Source organism: Magallana gigas, chromosome 8, assembly GCF_963853765.1.
Source record: "Magallana gigas chromosome 8, xbMagGiga1.1, whole genome shotgun sequence".
Taxonomy (NCBI): Eukaryota; Metazoa; Mollusca; class Bivalvia; order Ostreida; family Ostreidae; genus Magallana; species Magallana gigas.
The window spans coordinates 19,066,669-19,093,819 of record NC_088860.1 but is presented as its reverse complement, the minus strand read 5'-3'; the positions used below and the strand labels follow the sequence as shown (position 1 = coordinate 19,093,819).

The window sequence follows — 27,151 nt, the reverse complement described above, 5'->3', positions numbered from 1 at the left end:
CAATAACTCGTACAAAGAACCACATTCTCGGATCGAACTATCTAACATTTCGAAACTGAAAGTAGATTAGGAAGGATGTTTTAAGTTTTTGTAAATTTTTGACCATTTACAATATTCTGGTAACAGATTGAAATTTATGTAGGTGTTAATATTACTAACGAAATATAATAAATACAATAACGTAACCCATGACCAAATGTTAAATCCCATGCTTGCTTGAGAAATTTTAAAAAGCAAAATATATTTTGACATTGTAGATTGCAATGGACAATGTTTGACAGAGGATGCCTATATCATCATAATCCTGAGGAATGAACGTAATGCATAATGTGTCTCGCGTGGTTCATGACAGAGGTATCAGAATGAAAGAAGAAATTTATTTTCATGATAGCTAATGCCGTAATTTTAAACAATTTGTAATGTTACACAAGTGCCATTTCCTGATTAAAAAAAATAAAACCAAACAAATGTGATGATATTCTGTAAAGCAAGTATTATATGGGTGTAATAAATTCTTCCAGATATTTGTTATGATTATCTGTATGCAGGTATTTATTGAAACAAACCATGCAGTTTCAACATAAATGGGGTTAACAAAGTCAAAATATTAATCATTTCCAGTTAGTTAACAATCTGACATTTGCTGGTGTGTACTTGGATTACAGTAATGTAAAATAAACAACACTATTTAGTTTATGGTATGGTCATGGGTATAAAGCATCAAAGCAAAGTGACAAAATATGCATATACAAGTCTATACTATATACTCAATAGTTAATTGTTGTGAATTTCTCAGTCCGAATACAGGTTTATCACTTTTTTTTAATTGATAAGAGCGCTGTATTCTGTAAAACCCAGATTAACTAAAATAATATGATTCTGATCATCTTAATGATTGTTTTTGGAATATTAGAAATGTTGCGAGTCAATTATAAATTCATAACATGTTTTCTATAATTCAGTTTCTCCAAACCAATTGAAAACATTAAGTGTGAACTGTGATGGACCCATAAATGCCCTGGACACAAGCAAGGACAATTCCCAAGTGGTGGTGGCAGGGAGAAGTGGTATGTGTATAGGGACATATATAACAACAAATTTTTTAAGCTTGACCACATTTAATATGTCACAACCCAAGAATAAACTAAACAGTATGCTCCATGCCACACAGCAACTCCTTAATTGGGGGAGGAAGAAAAGGCATTGATCCTCAACCAGTATCAGGTTGCCTAAATGTATCTTGCTTTTTCTATGCTTATCAAATTTATATACACTTGTACTAGTATTTGAGGTTTAATTGGTATTTCACCTTCTTTGATATTTCGGTAAAATTTAGCTTTGCTGGAAATGAAAATCAGTTGTCAGGGTGAATCTTGAGATTATATTACCCTCATTTTATCAATTTTTTTAATGTATGTAAACTGTTTAAAAATTTTCAGGTGATCTTACCACTTTAAAACTCTGGTGTACCTACTTATTAAATATAATAGTATATTTTACCCTTTGACACACTCACATTAATGCACATTCTAGAGTTCAACTCATTCGGTGAGAAAATGAAATAAGATGTACTCATCCAAGTATATATACATGTATAATAGTACGGTACTACCAGTATTTTTTATTTCATTTCAGTATTCAAAATATACAGTATTGAAGAGGACAAGTTTGAAGAAAAGTTAAACCTCAGGGTTGGGAAAAATCTCAATTTGAATTTCAGCTCCACAGATGTTGCTTGGAATCATATAGAAGGTAAAGACAGCATCTTAAGGTTTTATGAGGAAGGGAAATTACTTTTGATTATTACTTTTTATTGTTAAAGCCTACCGATATAAGTAAAATTGATTTGTGTTTACCAGTATATTTCCCCTCAAGTTTTGTATATGTAATCATGAATTCTTTGGGGTATTTTCAGATCATTATTTGGCGTCCGCAGCCACCAACGGTGCTGTGGTTGTGTGGGATTTAAATAGACATTCTCACTCAAAGCAAGGTATTTTTATATACATTAGCAGTAGTTCTAAACTATGATATATCCTAGAATTTTCACCATGGGAAACAAATCAGTTTCACATCCTTGCCTCTCATGTAGTAATGATTTCTAGTGAACATTGTCTCTTTGTTTTTAACCAACCATATACATAGTCAGTTCATTGTAATACCAGATCATATGATTAATATGATGCAGAGATTGATTTAGCTGTAGAAATGTAGCTCCACAGAGTATTTGGAATGACAGACCATGGAGATATATACAGTTACCAGTACACTCATACAAAAAACTACCAATATATACCGGTATCTATTGTGCAAAAAAATGTTGCGCGTGGGTTTGAACTTATTAAACTAGTTTAGGAATATATTCTGTGATAATTTTAATAGAGAAATATTCCTGACACATTTTACTTTAGATGTCATTACTTTGCTTGCCTCTGAATGGCCTTTAAACACCCTCACCAGCTCTGCTGAAAAAAAAATAATGAGGTTTGTTTACAGGTAAAAAATAGCAACTCTTAATCTTGATGTAAATTTAACATCGTTCACTTTCTGAGGTCTGTTAGGGTATTTAGGAAAATGTTTGAGGCAAGTAGCGGTGGTGAATCAGTGGCTAAATATCCCAAGAATATTTTATTTGAAAATATTTACAGAATATATGCCCAAATTAGTTTAATAAGTCTAAAACTGTGCACATCTTTTTGTGCACAATAAATATACAGTTTATTGTGAGGATGGATCCGTAGCTCTGTGGTTCGTCAACGTTTGCCTTGGAGCTACAGCTTTTCAGCTAGATATCATATGTAATAAAAATGGAAAAATGAAAATGGAATATGAAATATGTTAAGGAATGCAGTCGGTTTCTTTGGGGGAAATTTTGGTCATTCTCAAGTAATCTAGCAGATAATATAATATACCAAATAATAAGTTACATTTGATTAAATAATTTTAACGTTGTTGTATTGTTGTTTGAAAATAAATCATTGATGTTCACACTAGCTATTAGTTTAGAAAGTATACGTCACATTTATTTTGCAGATTTTGTGTTTTCTGGTCAGCACAAAAGAACTGTTAATCGAGTTCGTTTTCATGAAAACGATGCACATCTTTTGCTCAGCGGCTCACAGGATGGAACCATGCATATATTTGTGAGTATAAATCAACCAACAGTCTCGAAGCATATAAATGAAATTGTCAAAGAAAGAAATCTCGAATTATTTATAGATGCAATTTTTAATTTCAAAATATGATTTTACGTGAAATAGGATCTACGTAAAAAAGAGTCGAGCACTGTGTTCAAAACAGGAAACAGTATCAGAGATGTGCAATGGTGTCCTCCACGCTTCAATGACTTCTTCTTTGCTGCAGCTGATGAGAGTGGCAATGTTCATGTAAGTTTTAGAGCTAATTCATTTATCAGAATTTATTCTTAGCTCCTGTAAGATTTGTTCCACAAGAATATTGTAGTTCTTTTTATTGTTAAGCAAATTAAAGGATGGGATACCATACACTGCATACAGGAAAATATTTGTATCCATTTTATTTTAGCTCCTTCTGCACATGTTGTCAGTGGGTTAATTTAAGACTGGGAAAATACAAATGTCTGAAATTACCCCATCTCTCTTTTAACACAACTATCGGGGCAAAATTTAAGATGGGGCAAAACCAATTAGCAAGTGAAGAAGGGCCATAAAAAATTATGAGTTGAAAATAGACCTGTATACATTAACCTAATTTTTCCAGTTGCCCCTTCTTATACAATGAATTATTAAGGATATACCAAGATTCAGATGATTCTTTAACAATAGCAAAAAAAAAGGACACTCCTTAAATTGGTAAGTTGTCCGTAAATGAATGTTTCCTTTTTTGCTTAAAATAATTATCAGTGGCTTCAAAAATTATTTTTTATTTTTAGATGTGGGATATGCGGCGACCAGATCGCTATGAGAAACAGATAACTGCAGCTCATAATGGACCTGTCTTCACAGTTGACTGGCATCCAGAGGAAAGAAATCTATTTGCCACTGGTGGACGAGATAAAACTATTAAAGTAAAGAATGATAATGAGTACATACCAGTAGTCTAAAACATTTATTCTAAATCTCTGTAATGAAAATCACAGAGTTATACACTCTACAAAGGAAGAAATAAACATTTGAGATAGACAAATCATTCATGTACTTGCGTGTATACTGTTATGTATTTTAAATACATTTTTGAGAGTTGTCCAAAAAATTTGTGGACACATGTAATTTCATTCTAAGTAATGATGCCATTTTCAGGGAAGTATTATAATATTTTAATATAGATTATAATATTGTATATGTATATACTGGTATATCAGAACAATGTACATTCATACATTGGAGTTATCATAATACATGTATATACATTACCTATACAGGCCGCACGGCCCATTCTGACATTGAGTTAAAACTTTTTTACTTGTTTTTATAACGTCATAGTCCTTAATTTACCTGGGATTAATATGTCACACTAATTTCTGTAAATCTTATAAAAACAGATCATCTTTGCTAGCCAAGGGTTTCTGATCCGCACCGCTTCTGACAAGAAGGTGTGCAGATCAGGAACCCTTGGCTAGCGAAGATGAAAAACAGATATGCTTTAAATTTGTTTGGAACATTGGATGTGTAAGTATAAACAGTATTAAGCAATACTAAAATGAATTCCATCAAGGTTTCTATTACCATGAGGTCTTCTTTCTCAGCATCAGTAAATATTAATCATTCTTTTACAGATTTGGGACTTTCCTAAAAATCAGGTCGTACATCAGATTCATACTCTAGCATCTGTTGCTAGGATACGGTGGCGTCCTCAGCGACGGCACTTTATTGCCAGCTGTTCCTTTGTGGTGGATTTCTCAGTCAGTGTGTGGGACATTAACAGACCCTATGTACCTTTTGCTTCCTTTGACAAACACACTGATGTAGCCACAGGTAAGTTCTCTCACAGCCGAGAATGAAACTGTTTGTTCAAGTCTTGCTTGATCATCATTGGGGTGTTATCTTCAAATGTCAAACACAAGGTTACAGAATTTATAATGTACTTTGAATTTGTAAGATAAAAAGCTTGCTTTCTATAAGGCACTTACTCCGTTCAATTCTAAGATTTATGTCCCTTTTGAAGAATATTCTTCACTGGTATATTATTATACCCCCCGCAAACAAAGTTTGGGGGGGGTATATAGGAATCACCTTGTCCGTCCGTCCGTCCGTCTGTCCGTCTGTCTGTCCGTCTGTCTGTGCAATCGTGTCCAGTCCATATCTTTCTTATGGAGAAACATTGGAAGTTCTTACTTCACACAAAGATTGCTTATGACCTAAAGGTGTGTCATGACCTTGACCCAAGGTCATTCTGGCAAGGTCAAGGTCACTGGCAGAAAAAATGCAAAATTCGTGTCCGGTCCATATCTTTCTTATGGAGAAACATTGGAGGTTCTTACTTCACACAAAGATTGCTTATGACCTAAGGGTGTGTCATGATTATGACCTAAGGTCATTCGGGCAAGGTCAAGGTCACTGGCAGAAAAAATTCAAAATTCGTGTCCGGTCCATATCTTTCTTATAGAGAAACATTGACATTGGTTGTTCTTACTTCACATAAAGGTTGCTTATGACCTAAGGGCGTATAATGACCTTGACCCAAGGTCATTTGGGCAAGGTCAAGGTCACTGGCAGAAAAAATTCAAAATTCGTGTCCGGTCCATATCTTTCTTATGGAGAAATATTGGAAGTTCTTACTTCACACAAAGATTGCTTATGACCTAAGGGTGTGTCATGACCTTGACCCAAGGTCATTCGGGCAAGGTCAAGGTCACTGGCAGAAAAAATGCAAAATTCGTGTCTGGTCCATATCTTCCTTATGGAGAAGCACAAATATTGCTTATGACGTAAGGGTGTATCATGACCTTGACCCAAGGTCAATTGAGGAAGTTCAAGGTCATTGTTTCGAAAATGCTAAATTTTGTTTGTGTCATTTCTTGTATTAATGGAAATATTAGAAGCTCAAATTTGATACAAAGCTTGCTCTTCTCAGGCCACATAAAATTATTTTCAGATTTTCATCCCCGTTTCTCTGAAAATGGCCTGCCTCGATGAAATTTTTATTTGGAAAAAAAAATGTGTGGAAAAAAAATTTAGGGAAAAATCGGGCTCAGTATACCAATAATTCAAAATGTTTTAATATTAAATGGCTGCTTGACATGTGGATTGCTTTTGATTCGAGTTTGATTTGAGCCATGGTTGTTAAAGAAAGGATGCAAATGTCCTCATGCATTAACAGTTAACTTAAAATAAAATGGAATTAAAGGATAGCAATTGGTTTGTTTACTCCTATTGGCATTACCAGTTTTAAATAATAGAGCAGTTGTTATTTATAGAAAATGGTCAGTGAAATAGATTCATCCAATATTTTCTATAATAGCAAAAATACACGCTTTATGATTTTTTTCTTAGCGGGGGGGTATCAATTGTGAGCTTGCTCACAGTACCTCTAGTTATGCCCCCCTTCGAAGAAGGGAGGGCATATTGCTTTGCTGCTGTCTGTCGGTCTGTTGGTCGGTCGGTCGGTTGGTTGGTCGGTCTACCAATGGTTTCCGTTCATTATCTTCACAGAGGATTAAAATATAGAAATGAAATTTGGTATACAGGTTTATCATGATAATATCTAGGTCATGTTTGATATTGGGTACGATCGAGCAATTTTCGACAAAGTTAAGGCCCTTGGACGTAGAAAAATTCCAGTTATTTGCAGTTTCCGCTCATTTCCTTCACAGAGGATAAACATGTTGGAATGAAATTCAATATACAGGTTTATCATGATAATATCTAGGTCAAGTGTGATATTGGGTACGATCGAGCAATTTTTGACAGAGTTATAGCCCTTAGACTTAGAAAAATTCCAGTTATTTGCAGTTTTCGCTCATACTCTTTGAAGAGGATGAACATGTTGAAATAAAATTTGGCATACGGGTTTATCAGGATAATATCTAGGTCAAGTTTGATATTGGGTACGATCAAGCAATTTTCGACAGAGTAATGGCCCTTGGACGTAGAAAAAATCCAGTTATTTGCAGTTTCAGCTCATTTTTTTCGCAGAGGGTTCACATATTGGTATGAAATTTGGTATACATGTTTATCTATAAAATATCTAGGTCAACTTTGATTTTGGGTATGATAGAGCAATTTATGACAGAGTTATGCCCCTTGGACTTAGTAAAAATTCTAAATATTTGCAGTTTATGTTCATTTTCTTTGTGGATGTTTCCAAGGAAAGGGGCATAAGTGTTTCACAACCATCTCTTGTTTGTTTTACATTGCTTCATGCATACATGTATATCCAATCAATATCTTATGAATATTTAACTTCTATTAAATTTCAATTCAAAAGCTACAGGTTGTCTGCAATATCTTTGTCAAATTTATTATATGACCATCATTCAATATCTGGGATTGAAGGCATACATATTTAAATTACAATAATTACTTAACTGTTATAGGCCTATGGAGTGAAAAAAAAAATGCAAATATTGATCTTTTACGAACACATCTTCTTGTACTTAAAGAAATTATCCATGAATTGAATTTTAAATTGTATTTCTCTATTTATCTAGGTATTATATGGAGAAAAGACGACCCCCATGTTTTGTATAGCTCTAGTCGAGATTGTTACCTATATCAACATGTTTTTAAAGACGCAAAAAGACCTGCAGATGAGCTGGTTCCTGCAGGCTTAGACATGAGTATCCATGGAGATATATCATACGCTACTCTAGATAAACCTGATTTAACGGGTAAATGTGTGCTTGAAACAAATAATGCGTTGGTTTATTAGATATGCAAGTGTATTATCATGATAAATAATGAAAGTATTAATATCTAAGATACAGTATTATAGATGTATAGGTCCTTATCTCAACAAGGACATATACCACTGGCGTTTTGCATTAAAATTGCATGAATCATTTTCAGTCAAAACAGGGCGATTCTTCACCACACCAAAGAAGGATGTGTCGAAAACAGACGAGTTTCTTACCTACAAAAACAGTTTGATGTTTGTGATATCTAATACCAATAAGGTAAGTTTTCTATTTGGTGTCGTTCTTTAAACATTTCATATATCAGATATGGTACATGTATAAAATAATCCTTGGTGATTTTGATTGATATGAGTTGTTTTTGATCAATCTGTCAATCTATCCATATTTCTGTCCCTTTGTCTGTCCATGCATAACTTCAACCTTGTCCATAGATATATGCATTTTGAAGCACACATCATAGATACTTTATATTTGGTTAATTGAAAGGTGAAGGTCAAATTTTAATGTCATCAAAAGGTCAAGGTCATGGAGATCAAAGGTCAAACATGTTTTCATAGGACTTTGTTATTGTTGAAATAATAAACAGGCACAATTTGGTTTTTTTTTTCTTTTGTATATAGTGTTTATCAATGGACTATTTTGTGGACTGTGCCAGGAACTATCAGCTCAGTGGGGCACCATTACAGGAGATGTGTGAACATAATGCAGAGCTTGCGGAGAGATATAACAATGATCAGGTAACACTGAAGAAAATCTCTCATAGATTACCTGTACCAGATTAAATGTGCAGAGTTTGCACATTTTTTTTCTCTCAAAGAATACTAGTATGAAATCTAGATTGAATGTTGATTATGATTGGTATACTAGTAAGTGGTTTATTATGCTGGTGGTTAAATACGCGTTTTATATATTTTCCAACAATACGCGGATGTGGGATTTACCACTCTAAACTTTTAATTTTTTTACTATACTCATGGTTTTTTTTCTGCAATTTTAAGCTTACCACGTAATTATAGTGTAAATTTCCCCCACAATTAAATAACCCCTTTTACAGTAATTTAGTTCTTCCGATTTCTTTTGTATATGTTTAAGGTTGCTCAAAGTTGGAGGATTTTAAAAGTGATGTTCACATCATCAGAGCCAACACAGAGAGGTTTGCATGTTCAAAAAGATTGAGACAACAATATTACTGGTATTTTTTATATGTGTTAATCTGCAAAATTAAAATCTCTTTTTACACTTTGACAGTTTTAAATGCAACAAGAAAAGAAACCCAACAAGAAATATTATCAGGTACATGGAGATGTTGGTTTGTTTATAGAGATAATGGTATTTAATAAAAATAAACTGGAATTTTACTATTTTATATCTGTCTCTGATAAAATTGCTGCTTTCAATTTCATTTTCAATTTAATACAAGCTAGGTGCAGTAAAATGCTGAAATGCAAATCTATTTTCAACCATGACAAATTGTAATACATATCACATGTAGATCAATTGACTAAATATACTTAAAAAACTATTAAAATTTCAAGTTTCATTTACAAGTGAAAATAACACATAAAGGAACTTCATGTACTCGAACAAAAGAATATCAAAATACCATTGTATTTACAGAAGCTGCCACTCCCACAAACCAGATTGGTAATGGTGATGCAGATAATTCATCCAACACCGACTCAGGTATTTAGGAGATTATTATTAATTAGATTTTTGTACCTATAGGTCTCTGATTGATGCAAGAAATTGTCATCAGGGAGACAATCCTATTTACATGTATAAGAACAAATCTTGATATGCTGAATAATAACTTGAAATTGAAGTTTCAAAATACATATATGTATGATTTGATTGGAATATTTGATGTAATTGTTAGTCTTGAGTTCTAAGGGAGCAAACTAAGTACATGTACGATGTAGACTTCTATAATACTGTTGTGTAAGGAACACATACCAATATGCAAATGTTAGTTCATACCGGTATGTACATGTATTATCATAGTTATCATATTTGTATGAATTCTTTGCCTTTTTGTCTTAAAATTATGTTAAACTTTCTGTCTTGGTGTTAGCTAAGTTTGTACGTTTTGTTCTGTCAGAGGAAGAGGAAGTTGTGAACAAGGAAGATTTGACAAACATTGCCCGAGGTCAGATTCCAGAGGAATGGGGGATACTGTTTGCTGATGGGGACCAAGACATTCCGTACAACAACATTGATGGGCTGCAGGTTAGATTATGATTTCTGTACAACAAAGTACATGTATAAGAATTAACATTTATTTTTATTTATAAATGTAGATTTTATTATTGTTTGTTAATGTAAAGAAAGACAACTTTTCTTCCTTTATAAGCTTGTTTCAAAGCTAAAAAATTTTTGCAGGAATTTTCCCTGCAGCCAGAAGCATTCCAGCCCAGGCATGAAATTAAAGACCTTGGCACCCCATTAGATTCCATACAGAATGGCCACGACTCGCCGACGATTAGTGCTAACGAGAGCGAGAACAACCTCCTCAGTTTTCCGACCTACAGTAACGGTAAAGAGGAGGATGAGGTTTTGGGACTTTTCCGAAACACCGTGGAACTCCCAGAATTCATCTTCCCCCACTTTGTGTCCAAGATGTTGTACCACTATGCAGAGCAGGTAAGGAATTGCTGTATAGGAATCATTAGTAATTGGATTAGGGCTTAATTTTTGTGGATTTAATAGGTATCTCTTATATTCATTAAACATGTATGTTGTATTTTGAAGCAAATCGTTGAAATTACATCCTAAAAACCCTCAAAAACTCATTAAAATGACCCCACAATACTTCTTGTTTTGATTATTTTGTGAGCGTTTTGATCATAATACTGTAGATTCCTTACTTTACCGAGTACCTATTTCCGCAATTCAACTGTTTTACATCAAAATTGAGTGAATATCAAATTGTAAATGTCAAATTTTTATCATAATTTCTTATATTTACATACTTTCGAAAAATAATAATGAGATTTTAAAATCTGTGAGATCTGCTTCTGACGATTTAACGCAGATATAAATTCCTGGCTTTTAATTAGGAATTTACAGTAGTTAGGGTCTTTAAAAATGGAACCCCCCCTCATTTTGTGTGATTATATAACCTGTGGTGTTTGTGTTTTAGGGAGATGTACAGACAGCAGTGTGCATTCTGAGTGTACTCGGACCAAAACACAGACCTCAGATAGAACCTGAAGTGCAGGAAAACTGGTTTTTATCTTACTTAGGTACATAATTTTAATGACCTTCAGAGCAGTGTCAACCTATAATGATTCATGAATAAAATGCTTGAAACAAGTGATCTCTAGAAATGTAATTTACCATATCCAATTTAGTTGATAATTGTATAGATATTGTATTGTTAATTGTTTATTTGCCAGATTTTTTCTCCGATAAATTTTGAGCACTTATAAATACATGCATATTATTGCATATCATATGTACATGCATATATATTTTCAGATCTGCTGGCCAGATTTCAGTTATGGACAACATCCAATAAGATTATAAAACTTTGCCATCTTCCATTGGTCAGTTCCCTGAACCAACAATCTACACGCATCCATGTGAACTGTCATCGCTGTAACAGGCCTCTACAAAGGGTGGGGTGGTTGTGTGATCGCTGTAAACGAGTCATCAACAACTGCTCTGTATGGTGAGTTCTCTATTCTATGATCCTGAGTCAAACAAAAACTTAAGGTGCCTCATTACACCTTGAAATATTTTCTCAAATCAGCAGAAAATTACTTGATTATGATAGATAGCATGATGGATAAGAAGTGTATGTGTCAAATAGGCGAAAAAATGTGCAATTTTAGATAAAAAATGATATTTTCAAAAATTTCATTCAGTAAACATGAACAAAAGCCCCAGGCGGATTCGAACTCATGACCTGCGGTTCACAAGCCTGATACTTTAACCACTGAGCTATTACGATATACATCTGAATCGATTGATACAAACAGTTTAACAAAACATTTAATTCGCCATCTTGTGACGTAGTGTCTTAAAAAGTATAAGTCTCGGTGTAGTGAAGTACCTTAAAGTTGATAAAGTCAGCCTGAAATTGGTGGGTTTTTTCATACTTTTATAAACATAATGAAGTTAAGAGAAGTTTTAAATCATATACAGGGGTTTAATGAAGTTGTAGCATATTGTTTGTAATGGAAAATATTTGAAAGAATGCATGGTAATTTCTGTAAAATCAGTCTTACTACTGAGCCAGTCATTCATGATTTCGAATTGGTCATAGTAGAATCACCATAAAATTAATACTAGTACATTTATGTTCACTTCACATATTTTATCATAAAAACCCAGTTTATGATTTTTCCCAAACTTAATAGTTATTGCTGAGGATCAATTTTACATCTGATATTGATCATAGGTCCCTATACATTGTATTTTGTTTTGACAGTCATTTACCTGTGAAAGGATTGTTCATCTGGTGTCAAGGTTGTTCCCATGGAGGTCACCTTGGACACATCAAGGAGTGGTTTGGTGAAAATAAACAGTGTCCTACAGGCTGCGGTCATCTATGCGAGTTCACGTGACCCGACTCTACAGGGTGTGCTCTTACAGGGTGTGATAAAAACTTATATGCAAGTTTCAGTGACCCAAGGACAAGATGAGGTTTCTTGTGCCTGTTCACATAATTCAAAACTAAAAGGATATAGGCATGTGTTTCTTCAGTTACTAATAACTTGCCATTTAATTAGATTTTACATTATGTGTATTTCCACTACCAAATTGATTTTGGCGATGTTACAAAATCTTCAAATATGTTAACTTTTGTTGTTTGTATTGTTGTAATGATTGCTGATTTATTTTGAAGTTGTATAAAAGCAATTCAGCGTTCATCAGCAGAAGGATGGAATTTTATATGCCATAAAGCAAAAACAATTGTAGAACTAAAAGAGTAACTCTTTGATTGTATCCAACAGACAGAACAATTACCTTCAGTAAAGTTTAGTGCACGCCAGCCTCGGTGTGAAAGTGGTTTGTTGCCAGGGAGAGTTTTAGATTATCATTTCTTCAGGGAGTTGTTTGCTTTTATTTGATAACTTATGCCTTGTATTCTCTGTAACACAACATTTTTGTTTTATCATTTCTACTTAACCAATTGTATGTGGTAGGCTGTCTCAACACTATGTCAAATATCGAATTCAGATGTTTTGCCCTCACTCTCTAACATGATTAAAAAAATGCAAACAATTAGAATGCAACCATTTTATTTTTTTTCTTTGCAAAGTTAGAAGCTTATTATTTGTATTCTTCTGCAGCTGATTCTTTCTGCAGGGCTTAGAAATATCATAATTCATCTTAACTGACGTTAACCCGATGTTTTCCTGTCTCAGAATAAAGGAAAATTCCATTGAATTCCATCCCCAGTAAAAGGCTGCTCAGAAATGCTGAAACAGCAATAAAATCTACTAGTGCTAATGTAGTTTTATTAGGTAACACTGTACAGTGTTTATAGCTAATCTATAAACTCAAGGTCCTAAGTTCAAATTCATTATGAATGGGAAAGGCAGTGGATTTTCTTTGTAGTTTTATTTTTTTTTTCTAGACAGTCATCCAATACTTGATTTTTGTGTGTCTTTTATCTCTCTCCTGATGTTTTAGATTGTTATGTAATATGCACTGCCAGTCATACATGAAGATTTATGAATTTTACAGTAACACTAATAGATAAAACTTCTACTTTTCTACAAACCAAGGTAAATGGTATGGTAGTGAGTTAGTAAAATACAAAATGTATGCCATAACTTTGCATTAATGTAACGGAAATTAATACAGAATACAAGATTTAAAATCCTTATTCAAAACAGTCTTGATATTTTTTGAAAGTACACACGTAATTGAATATCATCTGGGTTTGTTTTTTTTTTTATCAATTTAAGGTACATAGCCCTAGTGTTAAAGAGAGGCAACTCTTCCTAAAATAATTCACAACATGTACTTTATGATTTTGCTTGTGCTTTACCAAATTTGCAAGCGAAAAAGTTCTATCTACTAAATACTTACTGCAGAGTATGTATGAATTAGGTGCATTTCTATGACAGTTTAACCTTTTTGTACACCCTCAGCACCAAAAGTGGAATAAGATAGGGATGTATTAATTTGTTATGATTTAAAGAGTTTAGATTGAAAGGAAATGCACAGTGAAACATCTCAGAAAAAGGAGCTTGTCCAATCCGTGTATAAATTCCATTTATCAATGAACTGCTAATTTTGGAACCAGAGGACTTATTAAATTATTAAAGTAAACCTATCCAACAAACCCAGTGATCAACGGGAAATCCATTGGACGAATTACCTTATTTGAGAAGAGAGGCCTAACTCTTTGTGGAATATATATCTTAAAGTAATTAAATCGTCTGCTCCCGCCAAACGTTTTCTTCACGTGCATTGTAGCCTTGAGAGAGAGAGAGAGAGAGGGGGGGTGGGGGCTTGATCGACTTTCCTCTCAGTGATACGTCGTCCTCCTTAAGGCGTCAGCTGATGCTGAGTGGTAGAAGCTGGTCTGAATGTTGGGCTTAGCAAGCACAGAGCCCCCTAATTGATATCCTTATTTCTGCTCAATTAATATGTAGAGAGATCGATCACAGGAGAAGCACATCTTTCTGATTAGATCTCTTTTAGAACTGTACAAGTCCGTGTAGAATCGCCGGTTGTAAACAAAATTGAAGGGGGCCAAATCGATTTGTTGCTGAATTTTTATGCATTGTGATTCTGTGTTGGCTGATGTACATTGGTCCTCAAGACCATGGTTACACTTTTTGGAGTGTACGTCAGTGATGGAGAGAAAAAAAATCTGATGTTGAATTACATCGTAAATATGCTCTGTTAAGACTGAAATGAGTCTCGGGAGATCTCTATGGAAAGCATTATGACATTATGTGTGTTAAAATGGCTTTGCGGGAATCGAAATCGATGACACAATAGTCTAGATTTACAATTAATTGCAGATATTGCACGAATGCAACACTTTATTAACGGGCCGTTGAAACAATGGACAAGCACGGATTTTTACCGCCTGCACACGTGGTCAAATTGGTGTTCACACTTCTCACTCTAGTAGTGGAATTGAATTAGAGTTACGAATCCCCGCGCTAAGCCTCGCGTTCCGAGGGATTCCGATTGGAGTGGGACCAGATAATTTCATATTTGCTGTATTCAGTGATCATCATTGCGTGCTTGTGATATTGATTCACTCGTTAGTTAGCGATTTACCCTATCGGGCCTTCCTCAACTCAAGAGTCAATAGCTCTGGTTTTGATGTTTCAATTCTTGCTATTAGCAATTTGCTATGACTTTTTTTTCCACTGATATAATTTTCTGTTAGCATTGAAATTGGTATTGATAGTTTTCAATGAATGAAAAGCATAGATAGTAAAAACTGGCTCAAGATCGTGCAAGTGAGCTCGCTACGCTATAGTCTTTAAAGGACTCTAGTTTTGAAATGATAACATTTGATTTTGAACATTTTGTATTTTAGTTGGAAGTGACCAAACATTAGTGACACTGCTGGCATACACTTTACGCCGTGATGGCATATTGATTCTTTCGAATGAACATATATCTTAAAAAAATAAATACATTGATATTTTTTTTTTAGTTTGAACGCCATTAGAGACGTTTAATTTCATAATGAACAAATAAAAAAATAAAGTGTTTTAACAATGTACGAGTACATATAATATGAGACCAAGTTGTTATTACCAGACAGCATCCTGCCAACCAATCAACTATCGCCAATTTGTTCCCCATATACAAACCTTTAATGGTGCCGTGGGTTTCTGCTGACGTTCTAAATGTTTCTTTCAAAATAAAAACACTTATATACATATTTTTACTCCAGAAAAAAATTTATTCCCGACAAACAATTTGATCAGATTTTAAAGAAAGTTCACACAAGCTTAGTGCAGCATTCATATATAGGCAGTGAGAGACGAATTGGCGCTGATTAGAATATCTCGATAAACATGGATGTTGAAATTTAGCACCAGTGAGACTTCGTTTTTCCCCTTTCTTATAAGATTTAATTATAAGGCGAGAATTCACCAAAGAATTAAAGGTCGAGTTTTCAATAAACTTCTGACTAGGCGGTTTTTTGGATAAAGAAAAATCGATGTGATCTTTAGTATGTCGAAAACATTTTTCTTTGAGTTGCTTCGTTGAGATACATATATTCTGATACAAATTATTAGAAAACGGCACACATCCCCAACGAGTCATTCTTTTGCCTCGATACTTCTACTGCAGGCGCGAACCCCTTAACCCCACCCTCCTGAAAAGTTCTACTATCTTAAAGTTACATAGTAAAATTGCTGAAAACATATCTACCTCGTACCCCCCCCCCCCCACCGGAAACCGGAAAAAATTCTTCATCCGCACATGATTGTACTGTAAAGGTTAAGTGATAAGCTGTTCATTTTTTTTTAGGTCGTAAAAGTTTTGCAACACGTTACAATTATGTGATTTGATAATTACCAAAATTAGGTATAGTCTATCCCAAGTTATTGCTTCCATCAATTTTTGATGATTTTTAATAAAAATACACAAACCTGTGAAAGAAATACAATTGAAATCGATGAAAGGGAATATTTCCAAGATATCTTCATTGAACAATTGTCCCTTTTCACTCATGAAATTTCACAGGTTCTTACGGAGATTTATAATGGGAATGTTTATAACTTCTCTCCATTCGGAAGTACTCGGGATACCTCGCGCAATTTTTTAACGTTATTATCCGGGCTTATTAATGGCTGATGCAATGCAAAATCTCCGTAGACTTTCAAATTTGGGATGTGTATTGAAACCTGAAGCGGTAGAGAGGGCGTTTCAAAACAGATAATCTGGACATTTTTCATATTAGTGGATGAACGTAGTTTGAGCACAAAGGTATTTACTATTATTGAAATATCAAGCAAAAAGTGGTAGAAGCAAAAACTCGGGACAGAGTTATAGTTTGGTTTTTTTTTATTTTATTTCGTTCAGATGTATATGTAATGATATATGCTAAATTCATGTACCGGTACACTAATGTAAAAATTGACATTTTTGAGAAGGAATTTTTTTTTACAAAAAGGTGTGGTGGTCGGCTGCTGGGTTGCCAACACCACTAACCATCAGGTCTATCTTAAGTTTTCAAAAATGATTTGTTTATCTATAAAACTATTATTTAGTGAAGGAAAACTCCATCAATTTTAACTTTAAAGTTTCAATGTTTTCCTCTATATCTTCATGCAGAGCTCTTCTTCTCAAGGAGATTTATAAAGTCGAAGAATGACCTCGACCATCCAGCCCTCTTAATCTTTTCAAACGGGTTTGGCAAAACGGGGATTGATAAAGAATTTTGCCTTCTTCGTTTGCAAAACATTTTTCTTTTATTCGATCAGAATTTCAATAAATACTAAAATGAATAGTTGTTAAATTACACCTCATAAAATAATACCTTCACGTTAAAAGTATTTTGATAAACTGTTAAACTGTCTTTTCATGTTTTCTCTTTGATCACATTTTGCAACTCGTGACGTGATGATAATGAAATTTCTTCTATTTATTTATGGTTTTACAGACAACTAGCCGATTTTCTAGAAATGTGCGAATAAGAGATAAATATTACTCTGGCACAAAATTGAATGTTGATTCCTTGAGTGAAACACTGTCTCATAAACGAAGATTATTATGAAAACTATTCACATAACAAATACTTGGAATAAAAAAGTAAAACAAGGCAAACGACATACTGTCATTTCGTTACGCTTGATAAAGTTTGAGACGCGACACATTTTAAAATGTCACTAAAAGTTGATTTCATTGTCTATTTTGCTGGCTGCCAATTTCACACTTCGTACGCACTTCTCGTGAATTCGATGATAATGATGATGATGAAAATCAATATCATCGTCGCAATTGATATGACCTCAGCGATGACAGCGGCGTCATATTGCGTGACACAAGGTTCTATTTAAGCCCTTTGCTAATCGCGGGAATGGTTAAAGTTTGTTCTTGCCAAGACTCATTTCGGCCGCATATTGTGCACCATTTTTTTCTCTGCTATTGTGAGTGAAATCGGGCAAAACTTTGATAGCAAAAATTAAAACTCTACAGTACAGTCAACATCTATTGTTCCATCATCAGCTTCTGAAGTTAGAATACCGTTTTACAACACTATTTACCTAAAATTTATGCGCAGTACAGAAGGCAGAGCGAATTCCTCACGATTACACGCTCAGAGACGATAAATAATAACTGAACAACAAATATTTTACCAAAACAATTATGTATTGTGATATAATTAACAAAATGCTATACATACTATGGTGATACATATTTGTCCGTCATAAATTATGAAACAAGTTTTATTCATTGATACTTTCAAATATTATGGGATGTTTTTTGTTCGTGACAATCACACAAAAAGAAACATTTTAGTCATGGAAGAAAATTGATATTCACAAAAAGTTGGATATTTTCATGGTGAGGTAAAATCTTCGTAAACAAATGATATTTCATGAAAACAATATTTTTCAAATGATTTTTATAATAATTTTTTTTCAAGTAAAAGTTGAAAATTCTTGCTTGTGTTTCGACTCTCGTGGGTAAAAAACAAACATCTTAACACTGTTTTCACGTACAGACACAAATTCACAAAATGATTTCAGTTGATCAACCCACAAAAAGCTCTGCTTTGAAGTGCTAAAATAAATTGTTACATAATTTTGCACGCCCCTGAAAATTCAAAATAACAATATTTGCAAAATTTAAAATGAGCAATTAACCGGTATATATTTATTGCCAAAATAATTAGTTTTCAATACGACATTCACAATTAACAAGAAAAAAAAATACATTCAGTACATCCGCTTTGCAAGCATTGTAGTGAACAGGAGTTTTAACGGATTTTTTGATACATCTGTCGGAAAAATGAAAGTGCTTGACATCAGCATAACTGTAAAAAAATTATGGAAACCACACTTTTATGAGTTTTTAATGAAAATAAACCCGTATCGATCTTTCGCTAATGGCGTGAAAGTACTTTTTTCAGGCTTAGATGGATTGTATTTGAAAAGTTCTGTTCATACACAATTCTATCTGATCCGTCATGGCAGCAGGGTTATTAATTTAGAATGCAGTGTTTCTGTTCCTAATAACCGATTCTTCTTCGGAAATACACAGGAGAATGAAAATTATATAACTTAGTTTCCAACAAGAATTTTTTTTTCTTCCCAAAAATATCTGTTTAGAGACTTTAGTTCAATTCAACAATTTTGCAAGCTTTATCCCTTTTGTAAAGCACTTTATATCAGATATGATTTTGATACCATCTCGGGAACACATTGTGATAAAATGGGGTTAAAAATAAGTACAATTCAAACAACATAGAAGGAAATAAGCTTTAAATGAATACTGCTTGTACTGTATATCTAAAGTCATTCTATACAAAATATCTATTAAAGAACGGCGTTGGTTTACAACACTGAGTAACAGTAATTACGACCAAACAGAATATGCAGAATATGTACCCTTTGTACCCATACTGGTGTTTGCTTTGTATTTATAAACAACGAAGAAATGTAAATGAATTATGAACTCTGGTTTAACATGGTTATTTCAAGTTACCCCCCCCCCCCCCAGCCTCCCGATTCAAATAAAAAAAATAGACTGAGAAATGAATCGTGCAAAACTTTCTAGTTAAGGTTTCTTTATATAAATAGTGTTTAAATCCTACATGATTGTAGATAACTTTTTTAGGTCTTAGAAACTGGACTCATATATATAGCTGTCATGAGCTGAGACAAGGGTCAAAGGGCGCCGTGGATCTATCGAGGTCATGACCTCCAAAAAAGGTACAGGTCATGACCTATGTGAATTAAAAGACTAATTCATTACTGAATTTTAAATAACAAGTAGTTTGATTTTTGAAGAACTCCCAAAACATGCATATCGCCATTATTAATGGATTTTAATGCGTTGAATACTAGTACTTCTGCACGCAATTTCGTGTACAATGTATGATAATTTTTCTTTGATGTTCGGTAATGACAGTTAATGAATCCATTGCACCAATCGCACTCAAAGGTGCCGACTTTTGGTGTAGAATGCCACTAAATGCGCCTTCTGATATATCCGAAATTTAATTACTGGACTGATTTAATTCGATTAGGGATCCTCAGAGAAAACAGATATTATGGATTATTGATATTCCATATCATTTTGCACCAGGGGGATTGACGCAATATGTCTTCCATTTCTGGTCATTTTAAATGCGTTAAGTGGGTTGGTACTTAATAGACAAACAGATGAGACATGTTCTGATTTTCTTCAACCATCAAGTTAGTGAAAAGCTAAAACTAATAGCGTAATTAATCTTCATATAATGACGTGTCATCTCTTTTTGTAAGCAACAAAATGTAGAAAGGTTGGGTGCAGTTTAGACTACATACGGCCGGCGAGTAGTGATTCTGGGACAATGATTTTTTTTCTTCAATTTAACAATTCACAATATTCAAACAAAATTAAAATTGGGTAATTAAGCTACAAAAGTGACATGGGTGTCTGTATGATACACCAATCTGCACACTTACTGTCAAATGTATAGGTATCATTTGAAGTAGGCGACAAATAAAAAATGGCAGTCTGTACGTACAAGCCAAAGACTTCAGACAATGGAAATTCGCTAGGCTAGCACTGAAAGCATGCAGCTGCCAGTCTCCCTATCAAGGGCGCTTACCTACGCTTACACACTAGTGACCTTTGAAAATTTCTGGGAGTCGGAGGAATCGGGGGTACCTACTTCAGATTTGTCTTTGTCTTCCAAACTGGTTTCCCGAATGACCTTGAGTGGGAGGTCGGACACGCTCTTGTAGGGGGGTGGGGGTCGCTGACCTTCAGGGTCAGACATTCTCCTCTCCTTCTCCTGTAATCTGATTGTTGGGAACACAGATCTCACTTGAGATTGTTCTTCTAATTTGCTGGCTTTATCCAGAAACTCGTCTGGATTTTCTGTGATTATCTTGGGAATAATGCTGAACCGCATATCTTTGGTCTCAACCTTGAATCCTTGGAAGTCGTTTTTCTTTTCATTAGGAGTCGTAGCTGTTGTGGTGGCTAGAATTGTATTTTGTTCCTTGTCAAAAGGGTTCTTCGTTGCATGTTTGATAACCTTGCTGTAGACATCACTTGAGCAGATTGCAGAGTCGTAAAGCGAATCACTGAAACTAGACGGGTCTATCGGTTTGGACTCTATACAAACTCTTTGATCGCTCCATCTTACGCTCTCTAATGTACCAGTCGTAATAAATTCAACGATTGTTTCTGTATTAGAGCCGATTTTTTCCTTGGAAACAGTTATATTTGGATGATTCAAGTCTGCAAATACATCACGCAGATCGGACAGCAACATTACTGCGTGAATGTGATTGTCTCGTTTTCTTTTAAGAATGATAGGCGCTTCTCCAGTCGGCATTCGCAGACGAGATCGAACTTCAAAGTCCGCCATGAATTCATCTTCGGTTACCATTAGCGTTACTTTAGTGATATGGTATGGGTCAACAGTAATGTCGCTATCGCACTGCCATGTAAAAAGCTCTTGAATATTTTCTTCACGTTTTGTTACTCTGAGATGTCCATCCGCCGTTGACGTAACACCGCAATGCCCATACTGATCTGGAATCTTAAGCTTAAAATTAGCATTGTTCTTAATCACAAAACCTCTTTGAAACGAAATATGAGTCCTGGCCTGTGTTTGCCGCTGTGTTTTGAGGTTGTATATTTGTTCTTTCGCGGTGTTATTCTTGTAATCTGTCGAAAATAATTCCACTTGCTTCTTTTCTCTAAAGTCTTGTCTTAAGGTGCTTCCATGAGGGATTCTGGCACTAAACCTGGTGGTTTTGTGTTCGAATTCGTAGAAGTTCCATGGAATTTCAATTTCGTAGTAGGACCGACGTAATAGCGGCCCTTGGTACCAGCGTGCGTCTCGTTTGAGTTCCCGCCACGCGTAATCTTGAAGGACGGTGTCAAGGTCAACGATTGGACCATATTCACCCGATTCCTCGCTACACGACGAACACAGCATCACTTTGGTGATCACATTGTACCATTTCAAAACATGGCTGGACACTATGTGGTCCACTCGATGCAGCTTTGATTTCTCTATGACTGGAAAGTTGTGCCAACCTGCAAAAATAGATCACCATAATGTATAAGAAAATGCTTGAAAATCATCATCATGTTTTGCCTTTTTCAAGTATGTGTATTTATTAAATAGACTCAAATGTGAATATTTATACATTTGTTTATAGAAGCTATATTTCCTCCAAAAATATCAATCTTACCTACATACCGGTATTAACCATAAGTTAAGTATTTTAGTTTAGAATTATGCAAGCAAAAATCAAACAAACAAAAGAAAAATTGAAAACCAAAATACAGATTTTGGCACACATGTTCCACACACAAGAAATACCGATTATATTTTTCAGCCAGTTTATGCACTCAGGGATGTAAACGTACTTCTGCAATTTAAATGGAAAACTGATTTGTTTTTTTGCAAATGACTCCAGGGAATATGAATCTAAATGAAAATCAATCGATTGTTTTCTCTGTGTGTCCGCAACTGGTGTCAAAGCTAAGTACTGTAATTCGATCTGAGTTTGGGGTAGACAAGGTAATAGCTCTTGTCGGACAGTGACTTTTTCCGAAATAGATTGCCGATTACAGGGTCATATATATATATATATATATATATATATATATATATATATATATATATATATATATATATATATATATATATATATATATATATATATATATATATATGTGTGTGTGTGTGTGTGTGTGTGTGTGTGTGTGTGTGTGTGTCAAAAACAAAGATTTTTATTTCAATAAATCTTTGAAAACAGTAATATTTGACAATAAAATGCGTTTATTTTGAAAGTTGTCTGGTTTGAGACTTTTCATTTATAAACCTAGAATTGCTAGTGGAAATGTATTACAATATTATCTGTCTTTTTAAATGAAAAGAAACAAATTAATCCAATAAATGAAGGAATTTTCCCCCTTATTTGTTCGTTAAAAGTATCAATATTAATCTAATATAATCGAAAATGGTTATCGCCCCTAACTGGAATAGTATGCAATAATTGTTTTCAGTTCTGGAAAACGAAGGTTATCTTATTAATACAATGAATAGTGACATGGAACGACTTGTGTCAATTTTGAAAAATAAAGACAATTTAAAACAAAATTCGAAAAAAAACATGAAATATTTACCACTTTCATCCAAACTTCGTCTACATATATCTCTACAGAAGAGATATATATATCGGAATTTAACCATTTCTTTTACCATTAGCATGCCTAACTATTGATCAGAATGCCCTATAAAGCCACAATATCAAAACGTCCATACAAGGATAAAACTAAACTGTACTTATACGATGCCTTGGGAACGCACTTGAACCTTGCATATTCGCAATGTAAAATCTACTGAACAATGAGCATCACTATTGAAACTTGGGAAAGGAATAAACAAAAAAAAATACAGAATGAAATGCAAAAATGAACTCACCTGATCCTGAAATACGGGAAATCGGAACTGATGAAGCCTCTCTGGTCCTGATCTGGTCTCCCAGCAGAAATGTACTAGCAGAGTCTATCAGAAGAACAACTATTATATCAATTTACCCCCGAGTCATGTTAAAAGTTGGTCTCTTAGAATCCAGGAGTTGGGAAATCGATCATTTTCCGAGGAACTCTTAGGAATATATTACCGGAATTCATGTCACATTGCTGAAATCTGGTCCTGCCATACACAAGATATGTCACGAATTTGCCTGAAAATCAGCTCTCAATCACACCATCACGGCAAATGTCTCGAACGCAAATCATCTAAAGCGTCGATGATTTAAGAAGGAACAAATGAAAAAAGGGAGCTAAGGATTGCACATCCAAAATACATTGGCAAAGATAGAACGAAACAGGAGAGAAATTCCACAGAAAGTAGAGGAGGGATAGGAATAAATGTAATTATTAGAACGAATGAAATATTAAACGTTTATTGGTAAGAGCCGCGATTGGAATGAAGGACTAGGGAAGAAAATGTCGAGTTTTTCAGAGTTCTTGCAGACTCCCATCGATCGAAGCCATCGGAAAAGATTCTGGTGCTAGCAGTGATGAATCCAACTCCGCTTCTTAATGCTTTCGTTTTACAAGTATATCAATAAGATATAAGCTAGTTCCTTTCAGAAAAAAGGGGAATTTGATGACGTAACGGTAATCAAACTCAGGTTTGATGCCAATGATTTCATGCATGCAAGAAGCGAAGTACTTAAATGGTACGCCAGAGTGTTTGATCTTTAGATGAACATGCATATTGGATAAACTGACCGTTTTTTCTGTTAGTGTCACGAGTACTTTTGGGAAAAATGGCGTTATGAATTCATTGTAGACGGATTGACGAAGAACAAAATGAGACGCCACCGAGGGTCTATTTAATTGTTGATTTAAATATCAAGACTCGTGGGAGTATTTTCTTCTTGCAGCGCATTTGGTGACCATTTCGGAACATAATGACTGGAAACAAAATATATTTTGACAGCAATTTGGGAAATTCGTAGGTGTTGCAACATTTTCGGTAAAAGAAATGATCATAAACGAGGTTTTTTTTTCTTGAATTAGAGGTTTGAAAGAGGCGTATTAAATATCAAGTTTTCCCCCTTTTCCTTTTGTTGTTGTTCTAAGAATGATCAATGTTTCTGTATGTGTTGTGGGTGCAAAGAATGCCCGTCACTAGTAAGACCAACTGGGATTTCACAATTCTTTTGAATTTTAAATTTTAACAGACCTTAAAGGAGTTCAAGAATGACACGCTGCTTTTTCATCGCTTGATCATGAACATATAGACGTTTCATAAGTTATAACCGGTAAGCTTTAACGAGCGTTAAACTTACTTTAAATTTCAGTCATTGTTCTGGCCTTGAACCTGAACCTGAACTTTATTTATTTTACAACGATTGATAAGCAAGTTCTACAACTTATATTAATATCTCTCGTTGGCACGGATGTTAGCGTGAGGGGGTCATTGGTGTGGGAAGAAGCCGGAGTACCCGGAGAGGACCCACGTGACCAAGCGGGCGACCGCCATACCCTATCACATACAACCACTGTCGATCACGGGGGTCGAACTCGGGTTGCAGAGGTGAAAAGCGTGTGCATTGTCCACTACGCTACTTGGACACCTGGCCTTAATAAGGCGATGGTAAACAATCTCCTAAATTTTTGTGACATTGAAGACTTTTCAAGGTCGACATAATCAGTTACTGAATACGTGTACCTGTATTTTGGTTTGACCATTTCAAGGTTAGTCTGATCCAATTTTTTTCTCCAAAATGTCGAACTTAAAATCAACATGAATATGTGAAAAAAGTAAAAGTTTCAAAGACATTTCTATCTATTTGATCTAAAATACTTTTGTTTGTTTTACGCCTTTATACGCTATCTGCGAAGTTCTACACCTTATACATGTCAATGCCTTCTGGTATACGTAGTAATAATATAACGGCATGTAAAATACTTTTTATTGGTTTCAGCTTCGATTTTCTCCAGATAAAAGGATGAAGATACCATATAATCTCATTTCTCAACAATTAATTGGTATCTTTGTTGTAGTTTCAGAAACAAGCAAAATTTTCGAGCAAAAAAGTGTAACGAGATATTTACTGCAGAGAATTGTAAAAAGATCTCCTAATGGAATCATAATAAGATTGTAGTCCAAAATAAAATAATACCCCCGATTTTTTATCGTTTAAGCAATTTCCTTCCTGCTAAACATATCGCATTTCTTTAATAACGGAAAATATATTAATCATTCACCGAGTTCGATTTGCTTTCGTGTTACCATCACTTCGCATCCATTGAACGCATCAAGCGCGCCTTCGTATAAAATGTCTCTCATAAATTACTACAAAGAACAAATACCAAATGAAAACAAACGCTTTAACGTCTGATTTCCCTCGTAATGAGTACATCAGATAGAACATAAACCTGCTTACAATATCTATCTATGACAACACCGCATTGGGTGTACTTGATTTAATACGATAGACGGGGGGTACTTGCCACCGTTTCCCCGGACGTACGGACGCCGAGCTGATAAAACTACCGACAAACGCGTGGGATCCAGAAAAACTGGTGCTAAACGACATTGATTTTATTAGGGCGACGACATCAACTTGATCCATCAGTAAAAGATTATCCTGCTAATCGTTAAGTATTTAATCAAACCGACTGGTTGTCAGTTGTTTACTTTTTTTCTTTTTTACAGCACTCAGCGATCTTTGATGGTTTCCCAATGAAACTGTAGAATTCTACAGAAAGCTGTAATGTGAAACTCCTTGGAGCAGTTAATGGTTCTGATCAAATGACGTAAGCGCCCACACGTACTTTGTGAGTACGATTTAACCCCTCAAAGATGGAAAGAATGAGAGTTTAGTGTCTTCCATCTCAAATACGTTGATATCGGAACCACAACAGTAATCACTGATTTTGACTGCACATGTGCTTAAGAACAGTTGAGATCGCGAGTTCATGACAAATGTTTTAAAACTTTCATTTACCTCAAGTTCATCATCTGTTATGGAAATGATCTCTTTTAATTTGCCATTGTCATATGTTAGAGCTCGTTATTATAAAAATCCGATGAAGATGAACCGTCCATGAACCGTTTATTTTGTCACGTAACGTGCTTTTCGAAAAGCGTTAGACAATTAAATATCCACAGATTAAATGTAAAAAAAAAAATTAAAAAAAACAAAAACAGAAAACTCAGTACGAATAATCTCTTTAATATTAATAATGATGATAATAGTAGTAATAAAACCAACCCAAGCACAAACAAAACTTGGCACCTACCCATGGGCGTGAAAAGTATCAACTGAAAACAAAACCGATTATTCTATACTGAGTTTACAACTTTTAGTACAAAGTTATTCAAAGTCTGCATAGTTGTTTTTTCACTCAAACAGGCGTTTCAGATAAATTACTTTTTAACACCGCATTGGGTTTTAACGTCCGTAAGTCCCCAAGGACGATAAGTCAATATGCCCTTTTCTTAGACTTTTTAGACTGGGAATACACAGGGAACTGAAATAAAGCCAGCAGCAGTAGTCATATTTTAGTGCACATGCGTGGATGTGCCCAGAGATTAAGACTGCTATTTGAGAAAAGGATGGCTACAAGGTTCTATTTTTAGCGAAATCTTAACGTGATATAAAATTAAAGTTTGTATTT

The 27,151-nt window shown here is 34.5% G+C and overlaps 2 protein-coding genes across 3 annotated transcripts; one reads left to right on the top strand and one right to left on the bottom strand.

Annotated features, from left to right (window-relative positions):
- Window positions 1-16: 16 nt before the first annotated feature.
- LOC105332902 (GATOR2 complex protein WDR24) lies at window positions 17-13,069 on the top strand. 2 transcript variants are annotated; one of them, XM_011435638.4, is made up of 20 exons: window positions 17-138; window positions 258-354; window positions 963-1,067; window positions 1,636-1,752; window positions 1,916-1,993; window positions 3,034-3,143; window positions 3,261-3,386; window positions 3,911-4,045; window positions 4,754-4,952; window positions 7,628-7,807; window positions 7,986-8,092; window positions 8,455-8,571; window positions 8,927-8,987; window positions 9,083-9,127; window positions 9,452-9,517; window positions 9,933-10,060; window positions 10,214-10,474; window positions 10,974-11,076; window positions 11,312-11,504; window positions 12,267-13,069. In XM_011435638.4, exons 2-20 carry the CDS (start codon window positions 312-314, stop codon window positions 12,400-12,402), a joined length of 2,310 nt encoding a protein of 769 aa, XP_011433940.2. In that variant the 5' UTR covers window positions 17-138; window positions 258-311; the 3' UTR covers window positions 12,403-13,069. The 2 variants fall into 2 exon arrangements, with proteins under 2 accessions (XP_011433940.2, XP_011433941.2); XM_011435639.4 differs by having other exon boundaries at window positions 42-119.
- Window positions 13,070-18,121: 5,052 nt separating this feature from the next.
- Window positions 18,122-23,900, bottom strand: LOC105332903 (uncharacterized). The gene is made up of 2 exons (XM_011435640.4): window positions 23,433-23,900; window positions 18,122-22,036 (listed from the first exon to the last, which is right to left on the bottom strand). The coding sequence occupies exon 2, from the start codon at window positions 21,933-21,935 to the stop codon at window positions 20,598-20,600; it is 1,338 nt and encodes a 445-aa protein (XP_011433942.3). The 5' UTR covers window positions 21,936-22,036; window positions 23,433-23,900; the 3' UTR covers window positions 18,122-20,597.
- Window positions 23,901-27,151: the final 3,251 nt, after the last annotated feature.

Bases quoted from the DNA above. Each gene is read 5' to 3' on its own strand.
- LOC105332902 (XM_011435638.4), top strand. From the start codon at position 312: ATGAACGTAATGCATAATGTGTCTCGCGTGGTTCATGACAGAG. The intron at 1,753-1,915 runs GTAAAGACAGCA...GGGTATTTTCAG, and splicing joins TGCTTGGAATCATATAGAAG to ATCATTATTTGGCGTCCGCA. The intron at 9,128-9,451 runs GTACATGGAGAT...TTGTATTTACAG, and splicing joins CCAACAAGAAATATTATCAG to AAGCTGCCACTCCCACAAAC.
- LOC105332903 (XM_011435640.4), bottom strand. From the start codon at position 21,935: ATGCTGTGTTCGTCGTGTAGCGAGGAATCGGGTGAATATGGTCCAATC.